At 44.6% G+C, this 19,097-nt stretch overlaps 1 protein-coding gene across 1 annotated transcript in view; it reads left to right on the forward strand.

Annotated features, from left to right (window-relative positions):
• The window catches only part of LOC147722525 (uncharacterized), a 44,628-nt gene extending 26,954 nt beyond the window's left edge, over positions 1–17,674 (forward strand). The window contains exons 3-4 of the mRNA XM_086967321.1: positions 8,138–8,217; positions 17,438–17,674. Of these exons, the coding sequence (XP_086823447.1) occupies positions 8,138–8,217; positions 17,438–17,507 (150 nt within the window). The 3' untranslated portion in view covers positions 17,508–17,674. The remainder of the gene's footprint in view (positions 1–8,137; positions 8,218–17,437) is intronic.
• Positions 17,675–19,097: the final 1,423 nt, after the last annotated feature.

The following is a 19,097-nucleotide window of genomic DNA, read 5'->3' on the forward strand; positions in this document are numbered from 1 at the left end:
CTGCCTGACTTCTTCATCCTGTTCACTCTTGATCTGAAAACTATACCCGTACTTTCAAAAAGCCAAAGGGAGCTACTGCCCTTGTGTTCACACATCCTTGGCATTCTCAGGGGGTAGGGTGCATTCTTTGCTGAGTTTACTGCTGTAGATACCTATTTTAGCAGACTGCGCTGAGATGCCCAGTCCGGAAAAAAGCTTTGCGGCTAACAGTCCTTTAATTTTAAGTTGACTAACTTCAAACTCCTTCGCAGTCACGGAAGATATCAGTCGTTGTTTCGAAAGGTAAAAAAACATCTCCGCCCCCTCCCCTTCCCGCCGTGTCGCATTTCTCCTCCCCCCTCCCCTCTCTTCCCTCCGGCTTCTTTTTTTTTGTTTATTTTACTCGCCCCTCTCCCATCTCCGCCCCCGTTCCGCCCCCTCCCCTTCCCGCTGTGTCGCATTTCTCCTCCCCCCTCCCCTCTCTTCCCTCCGGCTTGTTTTTCTTGCGCATCCATTTCGGTCCTCAAACGAGGTCTGATTGTTTTTATTATCCATTAAGCACACCACTCGATTGATCCCTGTATGTATTCGGTCCTGGCATACGCTTGCTTTTTAAAGAAAACTATAGCCATAAACTTGCTCCAGATTTTGCATAGCAAGGTTTAAAGCAGCCCTGCACACTCTGCCTGACTTCTTCATCCTGTTCACTCTTGATCTGAAAACTATACCCGTACTTTCAAAAAGCCAAAGGGAGCTACTGCCCTTGTGTTCACACATCCTTGGCATTCTCAGGGGGTAGGGTGCATTCTTTGCTGAGTTTACTGCTGTAGATACCTATTTTAGCAGACTGCGCTGAGATGCCCAGTCCGGAAAAAAGCTTTGCGGCTAACAGTCCTTTAATTTTAAGTTGACTAACTTCAAACTCCTTCGCAGTCACGGAAGATATCAGAAGTTTCGAAAGGTAAAAAAACAATGTGTTTTTAGGGCTTCTGCCTTGGCTCCATGATTTGTATCTGCGAAGATATTTCTACCCCTCAGGATTTTCCTAAACGCAGCACGTACCGTGTTTGAGCATATTTGGAATTGCCCCGACGGCACGCACACACACACTGCATGGATGTGTCCCTTATATGGTGCTCAGACAGCAAAGTTCATTCAGTGTGACCAGGCACCCTGCGCAGTTCAAGAACATCCAGCATGCTGGCAGGGGCCTGTAACCTGTTTTTTCAAGATCATCGTCTCTGCGGCGGCCAGAGAATACGTGAAATAATTGCAAATTTGCTTTTTTTAAAAATACATTTTTGTTTACTCGCCTGTAGTTCCAGGGGCGTAGCGTCCATTGGAGCAGCAGGTGCAGTGGTACCAAGGCCCAGAGGCCTGCGGGGGCCACTAGACCGTGATAATTGCCGTATTTCACAGTTCAAATAGCAGCCACGCGGCCCATTGCCTTCCTTGCTCAAGGGCTCGTGATTGTGCGAGCAGGCGGAAGGCCTCTGCAGATCCCGACTGTCCTTTTTCAAAATAATTTAAAACGCGTTTGCGATATGTTAAGTCTAAACTGTTCTTTAGAAAAATGCAAACTCAGAGGCCTATTCTGGCCTACTTACCCCCTCCCCCCTAGACCGTGATAATTGCCGTATTTCACAGTTCAAATAGCAGCCACGCGGCCCATTGCCTTCCTTGCTCAAGGGCTCGTGATTGTGCGAGCAGGCGGAAGGCCTCTGCAGATCCCGACTGTCCTTTTTCAAAATAATTTAAAACGCGTTTGCGATATGTTAAGTCTAAACTGTTCTTTAGAAAAATGCAAACTCAGAGGCCTATTCTGGCCTACTTACCCCCTCCCCCCCCCGACTTTGATTCACTAAAATCCCAGGTTGCGGAAGTGACGTCCTTGTTTAAAACGGCTGCACTGCCGCAAAAAAGCAGAAGCAGCCAACGGGTTTATAATAACAATAGTGTGCAGTGGCTGCCAAATAGTCAGCCCATGACTACTAGAGTTAGAAAATGCAATGAACACTGGCATAGTCACTGGGTCTGCCCAGGGTTGTTAGACTTTTGGCTTTAGTCTGTATATGTTTACTTTGTCATGATTTTTGCCAATCTGTATTGTTGGTGAATCACGCATTATCACAGTATGTGTGTTGGTACTACTTAAAACAGAGTCACTCACAGTAAAGTTAACCAATGCTGCATCGGGCAGAAGAAAAAAGTTAATGGCACAACAACAGACCATGAATGAAAAGGGCGGTCTGAAAACCCCTATGGGAATACATGTGTAAGTTTAGTCAAATTCCCCTACCTCGAAAGAAGAAATATGTGATTTCCTACCGTTTCGTTGTAAAACTGTAATGTAGTCATAGCAGGATTGAGAAAAACTGAATGTCTGTGGCTGGCATGAACTGACAATTGTAGAGATAACGATAGGAAAGAGTGCACCCAATTAATTATCCTGCAAAAATGCACAATTCCAAACGCCAGCAATGACCAGTTATCAATCTTTAACAAGGATACAAATCTGCCATTGGCACACACACCGGCCAGCTCATGAAGTCACTAAACCCTAACATACCGCCTCTGCAAGAAAGTCTGCTTTACATATACACTGGCAGGGTCGGCTTTAGGGCGGTGCAACCGAAGAATCGCACTGGGCACCAAGCTCAGGGGGCGCTATTTGCGCTGTGACCAAAATGATTGCCGTTGACCACCTTTTATTTCCACAACATCAGTTGTCCATCAAATAAATGATGGGCAACAGGGCTCACGCGCACAAATGGCATATGGAGTGGAAGTTCCTACAAGTGAGCTGGAGATGAGACTGTGACATATCAAGCCAGGATAAACACTGAGGCACTTTCGCTGCATCTATTGCACTGAGGGTGGTAGGGTCAGAGTCCAAGATGCAGGATTCATGCCTTTCACCTTTAAAACCGGGAAAGCTTCAGAGGCTGCTTCATCTGTGAATGGAAAGCACCATGTTTGTCATATGAGCCTGGTGTGGGTGTTAATTTTTTGCAGTTTTTTTTTATATAGCACAACATGACCCGAAGGTATTGGAGCGCTTCTAATGAAAACCAGTTACATTTACACACGGTCATGCTAATTTTTTTTATGCACGGGCAGATTAAGTGATCCGCCCAGAATCACTGGATGTTTAGCAATGCTGAGACTCGAACCTGGTCCCCAAGGTTCAAAATCGGCAGCTCTGGCAGTAACAGAGGAGTCGGGAGCAGGGTGGGTATGCATGTGTGTGAAGGGCATAGGGATGGTGGTTGGTGATACAGTGGATCATCCCCGCTCTCTCTTTGCATTAAGGGGACTACTTGCTCCCTTTACCCAGTCTGGAGTCTGTGACAGGAGGCCCGGACCCTACCCCTTCTCTTGATCTACTTGCCAACCCCATGGCAGAAAGTCCTGAATACTGTATGCAGAAAGCAGTGTGAGCGCAGCAGTGGTAGCAGGCACAGTGTGCGAGACTGGAGAAGGTGCTGGCTGCACAAAAAAGGAGGCAGGGTGATGGAGGCTGAGGGTGCGGTGAAAGCAGGTGCGAAAAAAGACAAAATATTTTGTCATTTTTGGGGGTCTTTCACCTTCAGGTAGTACATATATAATAATGGACAGCTGTAATGAAAATTAAATGCAGGTTATATTAATCAGTGGGAAATGCACATTAGACATTTATAGTTATTTTCACAGAGTATTGCCGCGTTTACTGTGGCCTTCTTCTGCAGAAGACCAGTGTACCTCACCTCGTGGTCCACATTACACACACACACCATGCCCTACGGTCACAGGGTATGTTTCTCTCCTAGTGCCTCAGAATTATTTCACCAAACACATTCACTTATGTTTGTTCACAATCAGGTAACCCACCCCCCCCCCCCCCCCCACACACACACTTTCAAAAACCCGCCAAATGCATCACCCATGCATGCACCCATATCAACATACTATGCACAGACATAAAAGACCCTACACCACTCCAGTCCCGTAATCGTGTATATTGCAGTTCACCTTCTCAAAGCGCTGATGACGTGACGTACAGGGCACAGATAGGCCATCCTGTGGCTGAGAAGATGCCACTCTAAGGTGCTGGATACCGGCCGACGATACTCGTAGTCTGCACACCAAAGGCAATGATGCAGCACACAAACACTTCACTTGCCAGTCTCCTCTACTGCTCCTATTTGCTGCTGTCCCTCACCACGAAACCGAGAAGCACTGCACACCGACCCACTCAAAGGCTGCGTCAGCTTTCCAATAGGTTTGCTTGACACCTGACGCGAAAGGGGTGTTTAAATCTGCTCTGCCGACCAATGGAAAGGTGCAGTCGTCACAGCTACGGCACTGCTCCAATAGCAGCGAGGAAGTCAATGAGAGCCCGCCATTCGGCTGAACCTTTGGGACCACACACTTCCTTAGCATCTGGATACCCTCTTGGGTGATTAGTGCGCTATACAAATCAGTATAACATATAAAATAACATAACTGCTCATACAGGCTGCTATGGTAGGCCTGAGACATGTTTAAAGTGCTACTTAAGTGTGTGGTACAATGAGTGCTGCAGTCTCACTAGTAGCATTTAAGATATAGCTCCTGGATACAAGCAGCACCATTTTAACAGGGATTTACAAGTACATTAAATGTGCCAATTGAGTGTGAGCCACTTTCGCCAAGCGGCTTCATGGAAACAGACCAGACGAGAGGCAGGACCACCCAAGAGAGGCAACCACGAGCAGGAAGATCCAGCCCAGGACAGAAGACACCGGGAAGGACGAGAACCCGGACCCCGAGACACAAAGTGCAGCCAGAAAACAATTGCCCTAATCAAAGGCCAAAGGAGGACAGAGAAGGCACGGGACCAGACCGTACGGAGCCAAAAGCAACGGCCAACACGCCCCAGAACAGAAAACTGCAAGCCGGGCCAAACACACCAGGACGGCCCACCGGACAGCCCAAAGCGAGGGGATAGAGGGCAGCCCCACCACAGTGACCCTGCAAAAAAACCACAGCAGAAAAGAGACGCAGACCCACAGAAACACAGCAACACCGCACAATGGACTCCCAACCGCGGGAGCAGAAACCTCCGTGAAAACGGGGCAGCGGAACCAGACACCTACAACGTAGGTCACCACAACCCCGCAAGGCAAGAAACAGGTGGGACACGGACCCCAGTCGCACAAAGGACCCCTCAGAAGGAAGAGCGACACCAAGGGGGAGAAAAGGCCAAATAAACCCAGCAGAAGGCGCCAGAAAAAACACTGACGAAACCCCGGCAACCAAGGAAACCTAACCGGCCAACAGTGAAAAGCGGATACATTAAGATCCAGCTCCCTGATTTTGCCTTCCAGTGATTGATGGTTGCCCTGGATTACCTGGGGGATTGCTTCTGTCCTCCTACGCCTTCATTGTCGCAGATCCAGACTGAACTGTTGCCTCCTTTCCATGGCTGGCCGCAGGTTAAGTAAACTTATCAATCTTACCCTGTAAGGAATGTGAGTTACCTTTGTCCCTTGCCATGGTGCATCTTGCAAGGAGCCAGACCACAGGCAGGTTGGTACCAGCACTAATAACAACTAACCTCTCCCATTGCAACTGGTTTTGTGAAGGTCTGGTATGCTGCTTTGAGTCAAGTCCGCTACCCCACCCCCTCCAAAGATTGGGCAGAGCCCCTCCACAGTGCCTCCACAATCGGCCAGGAACCAGGTATATCCAGCATGCTCCAGTGAACCAGCACCTTGTGTGGTTGTAATCAAGGGCATGACAGGGCAACAGGAACCGGCCGCTTGCAGCTCCTGTGGCTGATTCACACCATGTCTACTTTGGATTACCCAGGCATAGGCTTATTACCAATAGTCAAGTCAAGTCAAGTCAGAGAATTTATATAGCGCACTACATACCCAGAGGGTCTCAAGGCGCTAAGGAGGGGGGGGAGGATTACTTGTCAAATATCCACGTTTTAAGTTGCTTTCTGAAAGCTAGGTGGTTCTGGGTAAGGCGAAGGTGAGTGGGGAGTGAGTTCCATGTTTTAGCAGCCAGGTAGGAGAAGGATCTGCCTCCCATGGTGGTCTTGTTGATGCGAGGTATAGTGGCGAGGGCTTGGCTGGAGGAGCGTAGTTGGCGGGAGGGGGTGTAGAAGGTCAGTCTTGAATTGAGTGCATCAGGCCTGTCCCCAGCCTCCGTAGACTGATGTGGATCTGTCTGCTGCATGACTGATAGGTATTTGCAATCTGATGGAGAAAACAGTGGAACCCCAGCCTGTCGTCAGTCCAATATTATATGCGACTTCAGAGGGTAAAGTGCCAAGCAGAAACTGAAAGGACCCCCAGGGTAAGGCTTAGCCAACACAGCCAAGGAGCCATATCCCACACCTACAGTATTCCCTTCCCAGTGGGAATCATGGGTTGTCCATTACACAGTGCCTGTGAAGTAATCTGTACCCTAGATGAGAGCATCAGGCTGTCTCGGGGGCCTACTTGTCCTCCTTCACTGCAGCAAAACTGTGCAGTGTTGAGGGTCAGTGTTCGCCATTTTAATCCCCTTATGACGTGTGTCTTGGATATGCTACGCGCTATTTATCTTATAATATTGTGTAAGCTCACGTTTTTTCTCCTAAGCATTTAGTGGTAACTGTAACGATGTAACAATGTTCTGAAACAATGTGTTATCTCATATAAAGCGCTCTGATACATTCGGGTCTAGGCAGCGCTATATAAAACTTTTCAAATAAATAAAATCCTTCAGTTTACTGCTGCGCACTGCCATAAATAAGAGTTTGAACACATTGTAATGGGTTCTGCGAAAAAAATACAGCTGTGTATGTGTGTGAATAGATTCAATAAAATTGCCAGTTGAAGACAATGCAAATGTACCGCAGAGCTGGTTTGAACTAAGCACAGAACCCCCCAGCTATTAATAAGCTATTTTTTTAACAATTGAAAGAAACCTTCGGTGTTTATTTTTGGCCTGAACAAATTATTGTTTGTCGGTGAGTAGTGCAGACCTCAAAGAATATTCATAGTTCCTTTGTCTCTGGTATCACAATCCAACCAGTTTTGTTAGTGAAGGACAGTTTCTCCTACTTTGATTTTATGTTACCGTTCATTTAAAAATAGCACCAAGGAGACTTTATTTCTGGATATAATGCGTTGTGGTGACTGGACTGTAACTAGCGAATATGTTCAAGGGCCGAGCTTCAAAACTGTAAGCTCTTTCGATGATTTGTAGATTTTAGTTTGTATTTAATTAACTCTCCTCTCCACTTTTAAGTACTGTGCATCTTGTTTGCATTCTTATTATGTGGATTTTTGAGTCATTGAATTTGCATGTATTATTTTCGTTTCATATCGCTGACCACGTATTTATTTAAAGCACTCTTCCTAGTCAGTGGTAGGGGGTTCCTAACAGTTCTTCGATGACAGACGGGCGCCATTTTGCGCGAGTTGTTCCGATTGTTTGAGAACGAGCTACAGAATCTATGGAAATCATCAGCGACGCAGGTGCTACTCTTGGCAAGGCAGACTGTTTAATTCTTCTTTGCTCGCTGGAGTGCAGCATCGGATTGGTAATGGGGGCATTCGGGGGGGGGGGGGGACGATTTGGGTGGTTTATACGTTGTTCTATGCCACCAGGGGCCCAGTGGGTGCTTGAGTGGCCCTTCTGGAGGCAGATGGGCCTCCATTACCTCCCTTTTATCAACAAGCAGAGGTGTCACACCTATTCTCTCGCTGGGCCGGCCCATTAATATATGCATATTGAGCAGGGCAGGGGGCCTGAGCAAAAGTGGCCTCACTTGTTTTCAGGTGTGTTTCACCAGTGTAAAGGAATTTGTGCACCACCCCCCCTTTTTTGTGTAAAGGAATTTGTGCACCCCCCTCCCCCCCCTCTTTTTTTTTTTTAATTATACTTCGCCAAAGCAGTGTTTTGCGGGAAAGCAATATGCAAAGGTGGGCCACTTTTTTTGCTTGCCCAGGCCAATTTTTAATCCCAATTCAACCCTGCTGGAGTGGGTACAGATTGTATTTGATTGGCCGTAATTGATCAGAGAATGTATTGCACAAATCGTTTTTTTGTGAGAAAGAGTTGTGAGACAAGCTAAGTCAAAGCTGTAATATCAAGAATGGAAACAGTAATCTAACCCTGCTTTTTCGTTTAATTGCAGAGGCATTTTGATGGCAGTCCTTTGCAGTACAAGTACAACGCGGCAGGAAGAGATCTCTGCACAAGAGTTAGATCTACACGGTTAGTATCGCCCTATATACAAAAAATGCCAAACCTACCAGTATTACTTTGAGAACAATAGAACATCAAGGAAGTGGGTGGGGAGTCGCAGAGCTCAGCCAACAAGATGACAACGTCTTGAAGCCTCTACTTTCTGGCAAACGTCTCTACTGTGAAGCTGAGCCGATGTTATAATATGTGAGTGATGGCCACTCACTTGAGGGAAATGGCTACCATGAGGATCCAGTGTTTGCTTTTTGGGCAGTCCCGGCCGGTTTGTGATTGTGTGCACCGTCGGGCCGCGCCACCCCATCCCTCGTCCCTTGAGTGGCGAAAAGTTGGTCATTGTCCTTCATCCTGTGGCCAGACATTATGGTATAGAAAGATAACGGGCCCGATTCACAAAGGTAAGGTGAGATGAAGGTCTAACTTTGTGACTTACGGTATTCACAAATTGTATTTCCTACTCTTAAATGCCCTTGGTGAGTACCAAAAGTTGAACTTTTCGAATTTACGTGTTCACAAAGGGCATTTACGAGTAGTAAATGCTCTTTGTGAATACCGAAAGTCGTAAAGTTAGACTTTCGCCTCACTTTACCGTTGTGAATCGGGCCCAACGAGTGTGGGCCAAACTGCTATCATTTGAGCTCGATTACAAGACGTACTTGAACTTTGTCCGGTCCACTATTTGATTAGTGTGCTCCCTGATTAATATAGTCCACAGATTGCTCAGTGTCCTTCATAAATTATTCAACATTGGTAGTGCCTGTTGGTGGCTGGTTAAGGCCCTTTTATGTTTTCAGTCAAGCGCGTACGTTGATAAAGCCCCTTTTGAACAATTGAGAAATTATGAGCTATCTGAAACCACAATAGCTGAGCGACGATGGACAATTCATCAACCTGAATCCCACACATTTCTGTATGTCCTCTGCAGTTGCACCAGTGGAAAGTGGTTCACGAGGGTGTCAATCATACAGCAGCACGGTTCTTATCATGTGTTCGAAGCACTAAAGTAAGAGGTGAAGAGTAGCATGACCCACTCGAGGCTGCATATATTACATGTTTGGGTGCTTTTATTTCCTTACAATTTAAGGTGCAAGGGAGTTGATGACAAGTATGCTTTTAGTGGCATCTCCATAAACAAAATTTAAGAAATTACCTGCCCCAACCACATCATGCTAAGTCAACCTTACATCACACACTCGCCTCTTCCCACTGAAAAGAACATGATAGAGACTATAAAGCAATAAGTATATCATATACCAGTACCCTCTCCATCATTTATTCCTTCACAGTCAACCCATTCTCCATCATGCCGGCTTTTTTATTTCAAAGCCACTATAAATACATTTATGAGCCTTTACTCCCATTCAACTTTATTTTGTTTTTAAGGGAAAATGAAAGAGAGTGGTGAGGCATAATGATCATTGGTTAAGTACAGAGGGGGAGGGAAGTTGCCACAGCCACGGAAAATGTCTTTTTTTTTAATAAGAAAAAACGTATTTTTTGCCAATATTACAAAAAATCGAAATACATCTTGAATATGCAATGAATGGTTAAGTTGCAGTTTCGATAAAAAAAAGTTGTTTTTTTATTTCCGTAGTAGTGGAGCACCGTTTGAGCCATTTACACGAAATGTGGCTGCCATTTTACATGTTTAGCTTACCCATAGTAAGTCGGTGTTTGTGCTGATGCATACGGTGTGCAAAGAAAGTTTTCTTTTCCTAATAAATGTGGCTATGTTGGACACTTCAACTGGCAGGCTTTTAGCAAGTACTGTTTTACTAACATTAACAGTATCTAGATCCATTCCAAACTTTTTCAAAAACCAATAAGCATAAATTGTTACATTACTAGGTTAATGCAAAGCGTTTTTTTTAATACAGTCCACAGTAGTCTACCTCAATATTCGGATTTCAAGGGCCACACCACCGGTTATCACCAGCTAATTCAGTGTGCAATTGGTACTTGTAATACAATAATTACACCTCAAATGTGGTAAATACAGTTTTATATTGTATGATTGCTAACCAATTCAGCATACTATTTAAGGTCCTCAAAAATAATGTAACTCATGGTCTTGGTTGTGACCGGAATCCACAGGTCGTGCACTCTATCCATTTTGCTTTAGTTTGTCTAAACCTAAGGGACCATTAACACCCTTAACATTCCTTTTATACTTTGAATGGCATGAATTCTGAGTTTCAATTTTTTCTGTTCACTCAGTTTTTTCATGTGATGGCCCATCATAGGCTATTTTGAGTTACTTTAGTTTATTTACCTGACATATTCTTGTATTCTTTCTTTTGGTTGCCCCATAATACTACCTACACATATCTTACTACAACTGCATTACCGTCATACATCACCACTTTGAATTGCAGTTAATACATTCCATTATTTTGTGTTGCAACTAAACTCTTTACATGTGTCCTCAGTATATTATCATGAATTGCATTTCCAGTGCAGGAATCTAAGTAGACATACTGGCAAATGCTGAGCAGGTGCAGACACTGTCCAAAGGGGAGCAAAGATACAAAGCCTTCTTAGTGATCATTTTGGTGAATGCAAATGTGCTGGAAGGGGCTGGAGGACTCAGTTCTCTTGCTGGTGGTCACCAGGGGCCATGTGCACCGGGGTCAGAGCATGCAGTGAAGTGCAGATAGAGACCCTAGAGGCAGTGAGAGGCGGGGTGTTAGCGGGTAGACGGAGGGCTGTAGGATTATTGTGACCAAAGGTCATGTGCAGCACAATGTGTGGACAAAGGGAGTAAGTGCATGGCATCGCCACAGCCACAACTTGCGCATAGTCTTTGGCATTGAGCACTGCGCTCTGACGATACATGAAGTGGGTGCAGGACATGGCAGAAGACCAAAGGGAGTTTGATCAGGGTATGGTCAAAGGCTAAGATCTGCATTCAAAGACTGCAGCACATGAAGATCCTGCACAGAGGTTTCTGTTGTCAAGATGAATGGTGGAAGACGGGGCCTGTTACTACTGCCCATGGCACAGGCCATGAACAAAAAGGGTGGAGGCCACTGTGGCTGGGTAAATATGTATTTTATTATAAAATCCAAAAGAATGTTTACTGGAAAAAATTTTATAAGGAAAAATTGTTCATTACCCTCTGTGCCTCCATATCCCCGTAAAGAGAATGCTGGTATTCAAAAAGTATTATTCCTGTCGCAAACGAAAGCTACCTAGAAATTGCTTGCCTTGTAAAGGCTAATGCTTCAAGTCCAGGTATTTCTACATTTCAATGGAAATATTCAAGGGCTGCTTATAGATCTATGCATAGCAATATCCCAGAAAGAAACCTTCATTCCTTCACTTCATTGTAACATAAACAATATTAAAGTGCAAATTACGTATTGATGTGTATTAAAATTAGCTCCACAAACTTTCACGAAAGTATTTGTTGTGGTGGCCACATACTTTTGGCTTTGAAGTAGCGATGTCTTTTCTTATTGGATGCCTGGAACCTTATGGATGAATGTCCACTGGAAGCCTTTCTCCGCTTGTTGATGATATGCTTCCTGCTTCAGGAGCTAGTTTTCTCCCTGAATGTTTGAAGGTCTTCAGCCATCCTTTCTTTAACTCATCAGGGTTATCAGACTAGTTCCAGACACTTTAATAGACAAAGGGTGTATGCCTTTGTTAAGGTTAAAAAAGTCAGGGCAACAGTAGCCCACCTGTTTCTGGCTTACTTTCTATGTGGTGATTCATTTGTACTTGAAAGCGTTGTTGGCATTCACTTCAATTGTCCTAATGAATTTAATATACCTGATTTAATGAAACTTATCATTACTGGTTCAGGTCACCCCTCAACTGTGCAACGAGCATCAGTGGTTTTCATTTGCAAGACTCCCACACAGAGCCATGCACTTGAGTCTGATGTCTCCAACATAAATGCTCCTCTTCTGGACTTGAAGCAATCTCACAAGATCTTTTAGTTAGTGTTCACTGGTCTGAAACCATTGCAAGCTGCACATAGCTTGAAACTGAGGTTGTCTTATTGGTACTGGGGCCTTTACTGACCTCTTTGCGAGAACACAAGATAACAATGTTTAAACAAAATTCCATAATGATGCACTATGTGAACAAGAACGAGAGACCTTGCTTTCCTCAACTTTGTAGCAAAGAGATGCAGACTTGTTTGGCCATTAGATCAGGAGGTAAACATTAGGTTCGCCCATCTATCTCGAAGGCATATGTTCTGTTCCACTTCAGCTGTTTAGAGGCAGAATCAATTGACCGAGAGATACAACAGTTTATTTCCCATTCCTTAGGGTTATGTCATGGATTTAGCAGTTGTCAGGTAGACTTGTTTTATGTATTCTCTCCTGATCCATTTATTGCTCTGATGCCAGAAAACTAAAACCCATTGAGCATCTATTATCCTGAGCAATCCAAACTGGGCTGGAAGGCCATTGTGTTAAGTTCTCCCAAAGAACTGCCTTCTCTCCTATTGGGTATCGGCCTTCTTTCTCAAACTAAAGGTAGAATTGTGCATCCACCTTGGGCAATCTGACCCTTTGCACCTGAATATCAAGAAGTTAAAATATTAGGGTTGTGGCCTCCAATAATGTATTTCACTTGACAGCCCGTTTCTAGCTCGTAGACCCTCTATTAATGTAGCATCCGATAACTACTGGAGGAATTTAACTTCTTAGTGTTGCTCCACATGGATCAATGTTGTGCCCCCCCAGACTAACACAGTTGAGAATTAGTACTTAGATTAGCCTATGAAACCCTCTATTTTGATCAAATAGTTGTCTGCAGCAGCTGATTTGCTTCAGCATTGTTTTGATTATGGGATTTATTATAGAATTATTTGAAAGTCTTGTGAGTCTTTTACATCAACCCTCCTTTTTATGAGAGAATAGATACCGTTGATGGTATAACCATCGTTTATAGCTTAAAAGTTGCATCAGAATTATAGTAAAAGCAGACAATTCACATGGTAATTTTCATCCCTCGTCTTCTTTCATAGAAATTGGAGGGGAGAATCCACACATTAGCTCCAAGAAGGGTTCTCCGTTTTTAAAGTGCTCAAATAGAGATCATGATAGGTCAGTAGCTCTTTTGGATTTTTGGAAGAACCAGGAAAGAACAAGCTTTTTGAAGGCAGATGCTACCAAGATGTATTGCCATATACATTCAGATATGTAAGAAAATGGTAAAGAAAGAACTCCCCAGAGTAGTTGTGACCTTTCCACTAGAGTTGAAGGGACAACGTAATGTCTGCAATGGGCCACACCAATATTGGGCACCTGTCAGTCCCCAATGTGCTCTTGGTTTCCATCTTTCCCAGTGTGATTGCCTGGATTTCTGCGGGAAGAATACATCCATACAAGATTAGCTTATTTACCTTTGGTGTTAGTTTTTTCTGATAGGCACGTTTTTCTCACCTCCCCACTGTTCTACCTTTCTCTAATTTTTACTTCTTTGTCATTTGTGTTCCATGACTTTTTCTGGCTCAAAGACATCAGCTGAAATCTGAGATAGGAGGCACAGCCAGCTATCTGTTTTATGTGGTCTTGTCAGTACAACAGAATCCCCTTGTGCCTGTATTGAGATTTTCTGTTCGGTGTACCTGGATTCATATCTCATAAGATGATATAATTTACAAGATAACTTTATCAAGCAGAATTTAATTTCCTTAAAGGAAGTAAGAAAAATAGCTGTCCTTTCCAGGAAATGTTAGTTGTTCTAGAATATTGGAACATGAGAGCTGTCTGTCCCGAAATCTTTAATTCAGCTTTTCTTTTTAGGTTTTGACTGGCGAAAACGATGCGAAAGCATCGTTTCGCTAGGCGAAAACCTAATGAGTATAGTATGGGGGCTGGGAATCCGCCCCCGTCTTCCACTGGCTAGCTCCATAAATGGAGGCTAGCCATTGGAAGACGGGCCTGTCCGTCAATGCCGGACCAGATTCGGGGGCGTTCCCGAGAATTTTTGGCTTTTGGCTACGTCACGCTACGTCAGCCGAAAGCCGATTCTCGGGAACGCCCCCGAATCTGGTCCGGCATTGAGCCGGCACCCGCCTTCCTGCTCGCGTGAGTGCTTTGTTTTTTTGTTGCCGTATGTCCGTGTGTGTCTGTTCCCGCCCCCCCCCCCGCTGTCAGTGTGTGGCCGTTCCCGCCCCCCTCCCGCTGCATTGTAGGTGACGCACTTTTTGTTTCAACTTTTTTGCTTTGTGGGTTGTTAAGTCGTGGAAATGTAACCGCCACTGTCAGTGACCTATTTTTACATCTGCAACATACTGCCCGGCTACAATTTTTGCGGTCATAGGAAATATGGAAATAGCGAGATGTATGCTTCCCGGGAAACTAGACCCCTGCCAACAATAAGCTGGTTATTTTAGTGCGAGCCAGGCTGACTTAGCCATCCTTGAGAAGCATCAGGCGGCGTTTCAAAACTTTAATAGTTTGCGTTTAGAGTTTGTGGTGCTTGGGACAGGTTTGTCATGTACAAAAAAAAGCCTCCTTCTGTGGAAATGATTGCGAGTGCCATTCAAACAGAAGCCTTCGGGTCACTTTTCTAAGCGCTATTATTTGCCCTAATGTCAAATGAAATCTATTTAAGTACAGCTGATTTTGGGTATAACGCCTCCTTTCTTTGTCTATAGTGTATTACCCCCACACATAGTCCTTTTTAGTTGACGAAAATGCGTCTTTTTAAGTTTTTGGTTTTTTTTAGCTCAAGGGAGTCTTGCAAACATTTCGCTGCTGCCCCTGTCGCGCCTGGGTGTTCGCAGTATCGCGTTCTCCCTGGAGAGGAGGAGCCCCCCTCCACCTCACAGCTGGACCGTGGGGTGTAGCGCCTATTCTCGGCAGGCGCAGACACGTGCACAGCACTAAGTAACCCACTGCTGCATACAACTGTCACCTCTCCTGTTCTGGGGGGAAGATGCACCTCAAATCCCTCATAAAAGAGTTGAGGGTGTCGTGTCCAGCATGAGACCGCAGCCAGGGCAGCCACAGTGTGTGATTATACAATACATGCACTAATACTGAGACACCGCGCTGGCAACAACGCTGTGGTATATGATTTCATATCCGGGGTTGGCTGTCCCAGAGTATTCTCCAAAACTCACTGCTCTCTGTATCACCCTCCCCCCGCTGGGTGTGTGCCCTTGGGGTGCCTGCCCCATGGGCTGCACTCTAGAAAGACCCGACTGTCCTAAGGTGGGATCTGGAACCCACTATTCTCAATATATCCCCACTCAGGGGTGGTCCGTCTGCCGGGTGCCCTGCACTCTGAGAAGGGCACGGTGTTCCAGATAGTCACCCACAACACCCAGTCCCCCTTATCTCCCACTCTGAGGTATTTAACCCTGCAGGGACGTCTGCCACCGTGGTCTGCACTCTAGAAAGGCCGAGCTCTTCTAGAGTTTGATCTAGAACACATCGCCCCACCCCCTTTATTGCCCGCTGAGGTGTGCATCCAGAGTAAGGATTCCTATCACCGTGTGCTGTCATGTAGAGAGTCGGCGGTGTTTGGTTCCTGATAAAATGCTCAGTACCGCCCGGTAATTGACTGGGACACACACACACACACAGCCTAGGATCGCTGCATGTCTGGAGTCCGGAGGAAGCAAGGGAAAGGTACAACTGTTTGGGTACGTAATGTTTCTTTCTTTTTTTGTGCAACATAATTTTAATTCCACGACGGGGTTTTCACTACACGTCATCTTCACACATGCCCTCTCCCAAGGAGGGTTTCCCCGTCATCAACCTTGCTCTCTCGAAGGGTAGCTGTCCCATCTGCATGTCGACCTTTCGCAATGTTTACCAAAGTGGTTCGCCTACCTGATTTATCCTTCGCCCTACATTGCCAATGCCCGTTAACGTTGTCTGACACCTCCATACAGTTCTGGCTATTCAGCTAGCAGCAGATTGGTTGCTCTTCAGAATTGGTGCTTAATAGCTTGAATAGTCTGAAGATGACGCTTATGGTGTGGATAAGTGACAGTACTCTCAGAATTATTTCTGTAATTCACCCAAACTTTCATCACTCCTCGCTCAGTTGGAAGTTGCCAAAACCCATTTTTAACTTTAGACACGCAAATATCCGGTTGTATATTATTAGATATGTTGAGTAGCCCATCGAGTCTGTTTGTGTTTTTCCTTTTGCTTTTCATGTTAAAAATGCGAACTCGAGCAGCGGAAAACCCAGAAAAAACGTGAGCAGGCGGACTACTTGCTTGTAAAAAGCTTTCTGAACTTCCTAGTCAACTGCTATTAAACGCGTTAAGTGTATACATGTTGTATGTGGTCGTTTTTAGGGTGTGCAGGCAAAAATGAGTATTGAGGTCTGCAGTGCTACACGGTGAGCTCTCCTAGATATCAAGTGTGTATGTTACTGTTTTAAACACATTTTTGGTCTGGCAATAATTGTCAGTATGGAACTAATTAAGTTCTATCAAGCCCTGTGTGTGGTGAGGAGGGCCCCTCAGTGTTACACATGCTTTTACGGAGGTTTAGGGACCTTGTTGCTTCACTGCTGATTGGGCTCTGAGACGACCATCCTGCCTAGTTGCCTGTTGTGAATGGGTATAAACAATAAACGTCCGATTATGGTGCCGGTTGGACCTATCCCCCCTCAAGAACACAAAGAACCTACTGACATTTTCTACCTGAAATAGACCATCTAATTTGGAAAGACCACCCTGTGTCCTTCCTGATTTTATTCTCACCCAGTCACTAATCTCAAACTTATACTTCGTTCTCTCCATGCTCACATTTGTCCCCTTGCCTCCTACACCATTTCAACCTTTCAGCCATGCAGGGACCGATTTAGTACCAGGTAAGCATCACACATCTATTGAAATGGGGGTCGCAGTGTGTGGGGGGGCTCGCAGTGTGTGGGGGGGCTCGCAGTGTGTGGGGGGGCTCTGTGTGGGTGTGGGGGGCTCTGTGTGGGTGTGTGTGGAGGGCTCTGTGTGGGTGTGTGTGGGGGGCTCTGTGTGTGTGGGGGGGCCTCTGTGTGTGTGTGTGGGGGGGGCTCTCTGTGGGTGTTTGTGTGTGTCATTTGCGAGAGATAAAGCTAGTTGCATTGTAAATGACAATGCCATTTATTTATGTTTTTAAAAGAAACATAAATAAAAATAATGTCAAGAGCAATGCAAATAGCTCTAACTTTAACAAAGGCAAAACCATTGCATTGTAAATGCTTGTTTTCATTCCTATCTATGTGACCAGAACGTTTAATTCTAATTTGTATGTTTTTCTTTCAGGCTACCTGGAGAACTCTTGGATTGGGCTTTCAAGATTTCCTGTAATTCCAAAGAGCAAGAAGGACTGTGACCCATTTTTTGTTAAAATAGATGATTTATTTAAAAAAGAAAAATATTGGTTCTAATGTATTTTCAAGCAAAAGGCTTTGTTGTTTCTACTACTATTACGTTAAGATGTTATTTTTACTTATGCAGCGCCTCCAAAACTCGATGAGTATAAATAAACATTTATAAAAGCACAAGACAGTTATGCAGTCTCTAATTGGTCCATGTTTGATCACATGATATAGTTTTCCATAGCCAAGAGCAGTTACTATGTATGAGGAGATGAAGTAGCAGCGTATTGGCCATCCAAGGTTAGGGTCAGCTCTAGCAGACGTTTATGCCTATAAACCTTAAGAATCCTTGAATCTGGTGAATCTCAGGTACATGAGAAGCAACTAAACATGTCTCAATTTTTTAATGAACAATGGACACCATACACACTTTAATATAAGACCTATTCATAACCTGAAGAAACACACCAAGCATAGGGTACACTAATCAAGAGAACTACACAACATCTTTACTCCATTCAGGACCATGACAGGTGCAGACACTCCTGCCACTCAGCAACAAATCACTTTGAAAAAACTGCCACTTGAACTAATATTATGCACACCTTATGTCTCAAGAATTAGCCTTATGAACACTTCCAGTTGTCACCTTAACAGTACTGCCCTCATTAGCACACTTCATAACTCCTGCAACATTCCAACCCTGATATGGCTTTCCATCAAACCCAGTTTCCCTAACGTCTTTCGTGAACACGAATATCTGTAATGTCTTGCACCCCTACTGAGTACCAAACTTGGGTAAGCTTGTCCTGATGAGGCTGGTTTCCTTCAGCCAGACCTGATTCTCCTCGTAGAACCTCTTGACCTTAACACACATTTTCTGCCATATCTTACATTGCTTGCAACTTGCACTTTTCTTACATTGTCCCTACCCTTCACATGAGCTTTATTCACATCCAAGCATCTCTGCCATCATTGCCAGGGCTTGCAGGCAGATATCAAAATAATAGCTTCATTCTTACACATTTCTGCAATTGTAGAATATGACATGTTAAAATATATCCAAAGAATTGAAATCCACCAGAAACTGTCCAACGCAGACATTGAATTACAATTATGTTGGCTTGTCAGACTAATCGGTTCCCTTTAGGATGATGAAGAGAAGTCCTTCTGTGTTGAATATCACATTGTTCTAAAAAAATTCCCTCATCTGTATTAGAGAGAAATTGTACATCATTGCCTGACTCCTTAATGCTGCTTGTATCATAGTCACAAGAAAATATCGGTGTTGAACAGAAAATAATTCCAACCCCTTTGTCTGATAATCAAACCAGGCTCTGGCAAACTTGTGCTGACTTAACAACATGTTTCAATAGTCTGGAAATACTTCAATAACCAGCTTACCTCATAATTTTGTGGAAAATCTCTCCAGTTGCATGGGCTGTTTTCTGCGCTCCAGATGCTTGTTACTAGCCTTAACCCTTTCTTCTGAGTATATATCCATGCTAGGCCACCGGTGGTCCGCCCTTAAGCATCAGACAGCTTATAGCCATCATGCATATAGTCTAACCATTTGAAGCATACCTGGGAAGACAGTGCAAACG

This window comes from Lissotriton vulgaris, chromosome 4_1, assembly GCF_964263255.1.
Source record: "Lissotriton vulgaris chromosome 4_1, aLisVul1.2, whole genome shotgun sequence".
Lineage (NCBI taxonomy): Eukaryota > Metazoa > Chordata > Amphibia > Caudata > Salamandridae > Lissotriton > Lissotriton vulgaris.